The 11,096-nt window shown below is 34.7% G+C and overlaps 1 protein-coding gene across 1 annotated transcript; it reads right to left on the reverse strand.

Annotated features, from left to right (window-relative positions):
• Nucleotides 1-429: 429 nt before the first annotated feature.
• On the reverse strand, nt 430-9,794 carry LOC141291208 (C4b-binding protein alpha chain). Its single transcript, XM_073823378.1, has 11 exons — nt 9,636-9,794; nt 8,754-8,957; nt 8,564-8,660; nt 8,224-8,297; nt 5,528-5,740; nt 4,850-5,038; nt 4,547-4,732; nt 3,029-3,125; nt 2,767-2,840; nt 2,454-2,633; nt 430-1,036 (listed from the first exon to the last, which is right to left on the reverse strand). The coding sequence occupies exons 1-11, from the start codon at nt 9,688-9,690 to the stop codon at nt 855-857; spliced, it is 1,551 nt and encodes a 516-aa protein (XP_073679479.1). The 5' UTR covers nt 9,691-9,794; the 3' UTR covers nt 430-854.
• Nucleotides 9,795-11,096: the final 1,302 nt, after the last annotated feature.

Consider the following 11,096-nt stretch of genomic DNA (forward strand, 5'->3'; position numbering starts at 1 on the left):
AAAGTGCCTGAACATTAAAAAAAACAACATGAACATAACTAACATGTGTAAACCGTGATACTGAAACGTCAGTTGTAAGTTACTGTAAAGTGCTTTATGTTAACCTGGACAGTGGTCTCTCATCAATGCATATTCTTCTTGAGGAACACTAACGCCTGTTTCACACATACTCCGTCTGCAGTGCGTATGCAGTCCGTGTGCGATGCAGAAGCAGCACGGACTCGTTTTGCTTTCACACGTGTTTTCCGTGTATCTCGCGTTTTTCGTTCCTAACCCTAAACAACGCAAAATTTGCAATCATGTTAACACATATTAAATAAGAAATACTAAAATAATTATCAATATTATAAATCTACAAAATCGGCGAGGCAATTACGTTTTTATTTATATTTTTTATTGAAATACTGATGAAAAAAAAAATTCAAACGCTTAACATTTTTCATTTTTTTTATTGTAAGAGTGTAGGGTAAATGACAGTACTTTATCACAGATGAAATATCCAGTTTTAATTTAACATTTAAATAGCCAGTTTAGTGCTGATTAAATATCCAAGCTCATTTATTAACAGTGTTCTTTCTCTTTTTTACTTAATTAAAGACAAAGAAAACAAGCTATAAAAATAGTATCCATAATGCTTTAAATCAACAGATAATGTATAAAATATGAATTGTTCAAAATAAATCAGAGTGCTTCTTTTGCATCAATAAATAGCCCCAGTAAATACTAAATAGTTTCCGCTCGCTTTAATGAAATACAGTGAAAAGAAATAGGCTTCGTTAAGACTTTGAGACAGCCAGCTGCGTTGTTTCTTTCAGTTGAGTATTTGTTTGTTTCATTGCTCCGTGTGCAGATTTCTACACACATTCTGGAAGGTTTGGTGTCCATTTCCCATCTTGGCCACAGGTGACAAAACTCTCTCCTACAAGCCTTAAACCAGGATTGCAGGCGATTGTCACTGTGTTCCCATATTTATAGACCGCTCTAAAACCCCTCATTCTTGATCCACCAGGCACATGTGGGTTAGGACACACTATGTCTGAAAAGCACAGGAAAAGCCTGTTAATTCATTTATGTATTCAAGTCTGACAATTAATTTGAGAGAATATACTAATGTAAATTTTTGACAGCAATATTTGACAAAAATATGTTTTATCCATCCATCTATCTACACAGTTAAAGTCAAAAGTTTATATACACCTTGCAGAATCTGCAAAATGTTAATTATTTTACCAAAATAAGAGAGATCATACAATGCATGTTATTTTTTATTTAGTACTGACCTAAATAAGATCTTACCCATAAAAGACGTTTGCATATAGTCCAGAACAGAAAATAAGTTGAAGTTATAAAAATGACCCCGTTCAAACGTTTACATACAATTGATTGTTACCTGAATGATCCACAGATGTTTTTTGTTTAGTGATAGTTGTTCATGAGTCCCTTGTTTGTCCTGAACAGTTAAACTGCCCACTGTTCCTCAGAAAAATATTTTAGGTCTAAATTCTTTGGGGTTTTTTTCAGCATTTTTGTGTATTTAAACCCTTCCAACAATGACTGTATGATTTTGAGATCCATCTTTTCACACTGAGGACAACTGAGGGACTCACATGCAACTATTACAGAAGGTTCAAACACTCACTGATGCTCCAAAAGGAAACACAATGCATTAGGAGCTGGGGGTGAAAACTTTTGGAATTTGAAGATCAGGGTAAATTTAACTTACTTTGTCTTCTGAGAAGCATGTAACTATCTTCTGTAGTCTCTGAAAGGCAGTACTAAATGAAAAAAATATGATATTTAGGCAAAATAAGAAGAATGTACACATCTTCATTCTGTTCAAAAGTTTTCACCCACTGGCTCTTAATGCATCAGGTTTCTTTCTGAAGCATCAGTGAGTGTTTGAACCTTCTGTAATAGTTGCATATGAGTCCCTCAGTTGTACTCAGTGTGAAAAGATGGATCTCAAAATCGTACAGTCATTGTTGGATAGGGTTCAAATACACAAAAATGCTGAAAAACCAAAGAATTTGTGGAACGTAAGAACTTTTCTGAAGAACAGCAGGCAGTTTAACTGTTCAGGACGAACAAGGGACACATGAACAACTATCACTAAAAAACCCACAGCTGTGGATCATTCAGGTAACAACACAGTATTAGGAATCAAGCATATGCAAACTTTTGAACAGGGTCGTTTTTATAAATTCAACTATCATTTTCTCTTGTGGACTTGTGATCACGTCTTTTATGTGAAATATCTTATTCAGGTCAGTACTAAATTAAAAAATAACATGGATTTTGTATGATCCCTCTTATTTTGGTAAAATAATTAACATTTTGGAGATTCTGCAATGTGTATGTCAACATTTGACCCACCTGAAACCTAAAATATCTTGAAATACACATCTACATAGTCGTAGCCCAATACTGACCACATGCATTCTTTATATGCATACCTTTGCACTCAGGTGGAGGTGCGCTCCAGGTGCCACTCTTGGTGCAGTAAATTTCTCTCGCACCAATCAGAGCTCCAGTACGGCAGCGATAGGACACTGCCTGACCGAGGGGAACATAGTCATATATGAGGTCGGACATCTCAGCACCCTTGACCTCTGGAGGTGGAGGACAGTGCACAGCTGCAAAACACACACGTAACATCCATCTATGAGATCAGTGTAGGTTGCAGTGTCTATGTATAATAGCAAGCTAAATCCATAGGCATTTGGTTTGCAATATTTGAAGTCAAGCTTATACAAAATACAGTCGTACGTTCACACACAGGGTTCCTTCCGTCCCAGCCTCCATCCCGGCAGATCCGCACTTTTTGGCCTATCAGCTCATACCTAATGAGAGCAGTTAAAAAAAAAACAATTTTATCAGCTATTTTAGCACCCATTCACTGCAGAGGATCCACTGGTGAGCACGTGATATATTGCTACATTTCTCCAAATCTGATGAAGGAACAAAATTATCAACATCTAAAACAGAACTGAGAATGCACATGTGTATTATATCTGCTGCTATATCTCACCCTTCTCGACAGCTGGCTGTAGCTGAATCTCCAAATGACACACCTGTGTACTCAAACTTGCCATAGGAAATCTCTCCAGCAGATCCGCATTTCTTCCCTTTTGATATAAACATATTATTAGATTCTTCCAACAAATCACATTTTTCTACTATCCAAAACTGTCATTAACTGTCTCCTATCAGTGGAGATGAAGTGATGGATTACATGAGCAGGGTTTATCAAATAATATAAGTCTGACTTTGCCTGACCAGCATAAATCAAACAAGTGTTATTGTGTCAAAAATTACTGAAAAATAAAAATACTGCTCCACAACATTATCCGATGATGTTAATAACCTTAAAAAAAGGACATTTATTTTCTCTCATTTCTAACTCATAAGATTTAACAACACACTGCAAAAACTTTTTTTTTTCTTCAGCATTTTTGTCTTGTTTTCCAATATAAATATTTAAACATTCCTAAATTAAAACACAATTACTTGAGAAGCAAAATGACTTATTGATATTAAGTCTAGTTTTCTGAAAAATGCATCAAAATGCTGTTTTACATGTAAAACAAGACAAAATGTCTGCCAAAAGGGTAAAAAAACACTTGTTTAAAAATCACATTTAACCTTTTTTAATTAAATTTAAAATGTAAAATATATATTTTTTTACATTTGTTCTTCTGACCCCATTTTTAGATATTTGTTGTCTTGTTTTAATCATAAAGTCACTTAATTGTGATACATTTTTCAAAAAAAAAAAAAAAAAAAAAAACAAGATTTAATATCATTTTAAGTCATTAAGTCATTTTGATCTTCTCATCTTGATTTAAGAATGTTTAGATATTTTCCCTCATAAATACTGAGGAAGAAAATAATTTTTTGCAGTTCAAGCATTGCAAGAGGATGGAAAATTATATCATATGTGATTATAAATTATATGTGATACATTATTATATTAATTAATGGAATAATTAAATGATAAATGTGACCCTGGACCGCAAAACCAGTCTTAAGTAGCATGGGTATATTTGTAGCAATAACCAACAATACATTGTATGGGTCGAAATGATCAATTCTTCTTTTATGCCAAAAATCATTAGGATATAACTAAAGATCATGTCCCATAAGAGTATTTTGTACATTTCCTACCATAAATATATAAAACTTTATTTCTGATTAGTAATATGCATTGCTTAGAACTTAATTTGCACAATTTTAAAGGCGATTTTTTTTTTGCACACTCAGATTCCAGATTTTCAAATTGTTGCATCTCGGCCAAATATTGTCCTAACAAACCATACGTCAATGAAAAGCCTATTTCTTCAGCTTTCAGATGATGTATAAATATAAATTTAAAAAAATTGGCCCTTATGACTGGTTTTGTGGTCACAAATTATTATATAATTGATTATAAGTTAATCAAAGAAAGCAACACAAATGTATGTATAGTTGCTCTCTTTGCTAATAAGAATGCTTAGATCCTTCAATATAGAAAGTTTTAGCAAATGTAGTTAAAAATCCTCAAGCATACTTTCACACTGGAGCTGCAGGTTTGTCCATCGGCCATTTTCGCAGCGTATACTGGTACTTCCACTGGTCCGCACGTATCCCACACTGCATTTGTAGCGAAGGCGATCACCGGATGAATACTCTTTCAGCATTGGGGAATCGTCTCTGGGGAAAGCTTGAGGGTGTGATGGAGCTGGACCACATTTACCTGTGGGAGAACCAAGCTGTATTAAATATGCATGAGATAAGACAGCACTCAATTAATATGTGTTTATTTACATCTATCCATATATCTCATTCTGAACAATAATGCACACATCAGTACCTGAAGTCCTTTTAGGTTGACACTCAGGCAAGGCCTGCCATTGGCCGTCTGCTCCACATGCGACCTGTGCTGGGCCAATCAGATCAAAGCCATCATTACAGATGACAGTTACAGTGTCTTCGTGTTTGTACACCTTAGATCCAGATGTTATCCTTCCATTTGCCACAGTCGGCGCTGAACAGGTGATCACTGAACATGAACAAGGTACAAATTATTCTTATTGCTTTAATTTATCATGAAACAATATAAGTAGCAGTCGTGCACTCTTAAAAATAACATCTGGAGAACACAAAAGGTTCTTTGTGGCAAATAAGGTTCTTCAGATTATGAAAAGGTAAACAAGAAATGGTTCTTTAAAGAACCTTTGACTAAATGGTTCTTTGCGGAACCAAAAATGGTTCTATGGCATCGCTTGAAGAACCTTTTGAAGACCTTTATTTTTAAGAGTGTAGGTATGCATGCAGACTTTTTTTTTTTATCCTGAGCATGTGTCTTTATGTGAGATTCAAGGTTTAAAGTTTCAATCCGAAGGGTTCATGAAATTGTTCAGGAATATGTTCTTCTTCATCAGGATCAAATTTTGAAGGTGTTAATACTATCAGGTTGAAATGAATCAATATTGAAGATTTTCAGCTTTTGTGGTGATACAACGATTCCCAAAACATCATCTGTACTTACGTTGACACTTTGGCTCCTTTGGGTGCCATTTTGAATTTGCATGACACGTGAAAACTCCAGATCCCATGAATCCTTCACTGCAGGTGACAGATATGGACTCTCCCGGCACATAATCAGACTTTTGCTCTTTCACTGTACCACTTTTTCCCAAATTAGGAGCAGGACATGTCTCAGGAATAGCACTTCTTGGGAGCAAAGCCACTGAAACCTTGCCTTTTGAGATCAGAAGTAGAAAGAAACACACTGAGAGATGCAACTCATGCAAAAACATGCATATACATGAACTTTCTTTTAAATAAAGGTCACAGAGAGAGTAGAACATTTTTAATGAAAAACAAAAACAACAAAAAATGTCTCTAAAACTATAAGAGCATCTCTGGGGTAATAGAAATAATATAAGATATACCTATCAAGTACTACTTTTTCACTTTTTATTAATTTGCTAGGTTAAATAAAAATTGCTAATTGCTTACAATAGTAATATCATATCAATAATGTCCGATGTTAGATTATTACATCATTACATGTTGATATTTTGCTGCTATTTTTTTTCTAACCAAAACATGATATCCGTCCAATTTTAAAATGTGACAGTAAGCCAACATTGAATTTTGACGTCAACCCAATTTTTATTTCCAACCATAGCTCAGCGTCTGTCCAGTGGTGGAAGTTGCTTTACTGTATATCCAATGCTCAGTTTTGACATAAACCTGATTTTTTATTTTGAATCAAAAGTCAACATCTGTCCAGTAGTGGAAGTAAATCCAGCATTGACTTTTGGTGTCAACCATATTTTTTCTAAGCAAAATGCAATGTCTGTTCAATGCTGGAGGTTGACATTTAAGCAAATGCTGAGCTTTGACGTCAACTCAATTTTCATTTCCAACCAAAAGTCAATGTCTGTCAAATGATGGAAGTTGATATAAATCCAGCACTGTGTTTTGATGTCAACCGTGTGTTATTTTTTCGAACCAAATTGTGACGTCCGTCCAATGTTGGAGGTTGGCTTTAAGCCGCTGTTGGCTTTTGATGTCAACCCAACTTTAATTTCCAACCAAAACTCAATGTTTGTCCAATGATGGAAGTTGATATAAATCCAGCGTTGGGTTTTGACATCAACCCGATTTTAATTTTAAATCAAAAGTCAACATTTGTCCAGTGGTGGAAGTTTATGTTAATTTAACGTTGAGTTTTGACGTCAACCATATTTTTTTCTAAACAAAATGCAATGCCTGTCCAATGCTGGTGGTTGACATCAACCCATTATTTTTTATTTCCAACCAAAACTCAACATCTGCCCAAATACGGAAAGTTATATAAATGTAACATTGAGTCAACAATGTTTTTTTCTAACTAAAATTATGACGTTTGTCCAATATGGGAGGTTGACATTAAGCTGACATCGGGTTTCCAATCAAAACTTAACATCTGTCCAATGATAGTAGGGTCTTATAAATCCAACACTGGGTTTTGACATCAAACCAATTTTCATTTTGAATTAAAACTCAATATTTGTCCAATGGTGGGAGTTTAAGTAAATTCAACATCAGGTTTTGATGTCAACCAAATTTTTTTTTAACCAAAATGCCACATCCGTCCAATGTTGGAGGTTGACATTAAGCCAACAGTAGGTTTTAATATCTACTGAGTTCTGACATCAACTTATTTTATTTTTTTATTTCCAACCAAAACAAAACATCTGTCCAATGATGGGAGGTCATAAAAATTCAACGCTGGGTTTTGACATCAAACTAATTTTCATTTTGAATTAAAACTCAACATCTGTCCAATGGTGGAAGTTTAAGTAAATCCAACATTGAGTTTTAATGTCAACCATATTTTTCCAAACCAAAATGCAACATCTATCAAATGTTGGAGGTTGACATTAAGCCAACGTTAAGTTTGAATATCAACCCATTTTTTATTTCTAACCAAAACTCAACATCTGTCCAATGGTGGAATTTTCTCTAAATCCAATGTTGAATTTTGACATCAACCATATTTTTTTGCTAACCAAAATGCAACGTCTGTCCAATGCTGGACGTTGACATTTAAGCCAACACTGGGTTTTGACATCAACCCATTTATATTTCTAACAAAAACTCAACATCTGTCCAATAATGGAATTTGATATAAATGCAACACTGGGTTTTGACATCAACCCAATTTTAATTAGCGTTGGAGGTTTAAGTAAATCCAACATTGGTTTTTGACATCAACCCAGTTTTCATTTCAAACCACAATTCAACATCTGGCCAATGCTGGAATCCAACACATTTGTCGTTGAATTAACATCTAGTGCCAGCTGCATTAATTCTTTATATCTCTTGAAATGCATAATTGGAGCAAGAAGTAGAGTTTAAATCAGGGCTTAGACTAAGAATTTAAAACATGATTTTGATGATCACTTACAAAAAGCAAACACCAGATGGCGATATTACCCTGCAAAGCCAGATTACTTTCTACAGGTATTAGAAAATGTACACAGTAGATTAAAGGGATTTACTGCCATACAATCCTCTTAATAAACTGTGCGGGTCAGTTGAAACAGCTCCTGCGTTATACTTTTCCAGTTTGTGTTTTTCAGAAAATAAGATTGTATTTTGATGAGCATGTGGTTGTGACCATTACAAACTTTGGAGTGTTAAAGGTAAATTTTTGTGGTGATTTTTACATGACAAAGGGTTAAAACTCACCCTCACAGATGGGGTCTGTCCCATTCCAACCTTTTTCCGTACACATACGCACTCCTTCTCCTCTCAAAGCATATCTGCATGTGAAAACAAAAGCAAAACGACATACATTATTGACCTGCTTTAATAAACTATTTAGTAGAGGAAGATCTAGCACAAATTGGATGAGGAAAAATGTATTTACCAGACCATTTGAAAATACACATTTGAATTGTCCTTGACTTAATCGGTCAATCAATAAGGATGCTGAACCAAGTCAAAACAAACAAATAGTCTGCCCCATTTATAATCACATAACTATGTTTTTACTGATTCTAAACATAAAAAAAAACAGTTTCAGTACCCTTTATTGCACACAGCAATGGCTTTATCTCCAAATGATTGTCCTTGTCGAAAGTACTGCCCGTTCTCTATCTCACCAAGCGCATTGCACTTTTTCTCTGTGAGGATAAATAAGAAAATATGAACAAGTGAAGCACAATGAAAGAATAAAAGTGATATTTTAGAGACATAGACAAACAGATGCATCTTACTTTGGCATTTCATGCTCAAGGGTGTCCAGCGTCCTCTATCACAAAGTGATACTTTACTTCCTTGTGTCAGTGCGTAACCTTGGGCACATATATAAGACACTCTCTCTTGGTCATTGAACACAGTTTTGTGGCGATATCTGGGGTGCAGAAGCTTGTCGGGATATTTTGCTGGTTCACCACATTGGGACTTATATCTTTGAGGCACTGAAAATGATAGTTTCAAAGCACAGCTCAACAACAACAAAAATAACAGTGAACCAAAATGTTGTTATATCATTTAGCTCAACAGTTTTAGTTATTATGCACATTGGCTGTCATACTGAAAATAGCATATGCTTGTTATTAAATCAATTACCAATGATGCTACTTATAATTCAGAGTATTGAATGTAAACTGTGCAGTAGCTACCTGTAACTTTAAGATATTATACAATGTGGCAGGAAATCTATTTTAAACGTCTCTAAGGTATGTGCAAGAAAACATCTCCACCCACTAGATTTATAACTTGTACAGTATAACCTTAATGTTTATGTATGCCTATATGAATCCACAGTATGTATTTTCGACCTTTCAATTGCTTATACATAATTAGAAATAAAGGATTGCTTAAATTAAATGACCCAACCTGTCAATTAATACAGTACGGTACTAGTTTAATGGTCTTAAGCTTGACCAGTTGACATATTAACCATCAAACTAGACCTTAGGCTGTTTAAAGTTATTTAAAAACATAACCAGTGAAATGAACAGTCATCCATTCAACCATAATGTGTGTAGATAAAATATTTTCCGTAATAAACTGACTTGAATAGCGGTGTGGTGAGCCACATAATTTGTTGATTATAATGGAGCGATCTAAATTTAAATGTAAAAGTTACTCACCTACAAAGTGCGCCGCAAACACAAGTATGAGTATATTGCTCCAAACAAGCGCCATATTCACGGAGAACTGCAGCTGAACTCGAGGAATCTGCCTCAAACAAAACAAATTCTGCAAAAATACATACACACACGCACCAACAGCTTGTAATATACGCCTGCAGTGCTGTCGTCACAAAAGCTCAAAGCCTGCCCTCGCGTTAGTGTAAACCCACAGAAACACTTCTACATCGGGTATGGCTCTTGTAAAATAACAATAAACGACTGACCCGTTCAAATAATATTAAAATTCAAGGAATCACGCTCAAAAACAACGGAGCGTTTCTGAGTGGAACAGAGACGATTTGTTGACACTCTAACTAGCTTAGTACATATGCATTATCTTACTAGTATCTATTTTTAATTCCTAGTAACTAATCCAGTAGTGACTAGCTGCCAATATTAATTTCTATTATGTTAATCAGAGTTAATCCAGTAGTGATTTTATAGGAAAAATTATGAAAAAATAAATTGGGAAATATTTACTGTATGTATAACTCTCTCATAGCTACACTGAGGTAAATGTGTTCAAAAATATGAAAAATCTGTATAAAACTTTTAGGATCGTCATTACCGAACACTATGTTTCTATAACTAAAGACACTTTTTGGGAGTTATTCCACAACGTTTAGTTTTTTTTTATATGTGTACATATATGTGTATATATGTTCAGAACTCTGCTAGTTAACCATGTGCTGATTAGCATCTTTGACCTAGATTCAAAAGTATCTAAAATTGTCACTACCGAAACAGTCACAACCTAAAAATTTGGTGAAGTTTCGGTAGTGGCGTCTTTGTTTTAATAAGTGTTAACCCATAAAACTGTCACTAGCATTATAGTCACAACCTAAAAAATTTGGTGAAATTTCGGTAGTGACGTCTTTGTTCTTTTTGGGTGTTATCCCATAAAATTGTCACTACCGTAACAGTCACAACCTAAACATTTGGTGAGGTTTCAGTAGTGACGTCTTTGTTTTAATGGATGTTAACCCATAAAATTCTCACTAGCATAACTGTCACAGCCTAAACATTTGGTGAAGTTTCGGTAGTGATGTCTTTGTTTTCTAGGGTGTTATCCTATAAAATTGTCACTACCGTAACAGTCACAACCTAAACATTTAGTGAAGTTTCGGTCTTTGTTTTCGAGGGTGTTATCCCATTAAATTGTCACTACTGTAACAGTTACGACCTAAAAATTTGGTGAAGTTTCGGTAGTGATGTCTTTGTTTTCTAGGGTGTTATACCATAAAATTGTCACTACCATAACAGTCACAACCTAAACATTTTGTGAAGTTTCAGTAGTGACATCTTTGTTTTTTTTTAGGTGTTATCCCATAAAATTGGCACTACCGAAACAGTGATGTGCAAAACATTTGGTGAAGTTTCGGTAGTGACGTCTTTGTTTTTTGGGTGTTATCCCATAAA

Source organism: Garra rufa, chromosome 18, assembly GCF_049309525.1.
Source record: "Garra rufa chromosome 18, GarRuf1.0, whole genome shotgun sequence".
In the NCBI taxonomy this organism is placed as follows: domain Eukaryota; kingdom Metazoa; phylum Chordata; class Actinopteri; order Cypriniformes; family Cyprinidae; genus Garra; species Garra rufa.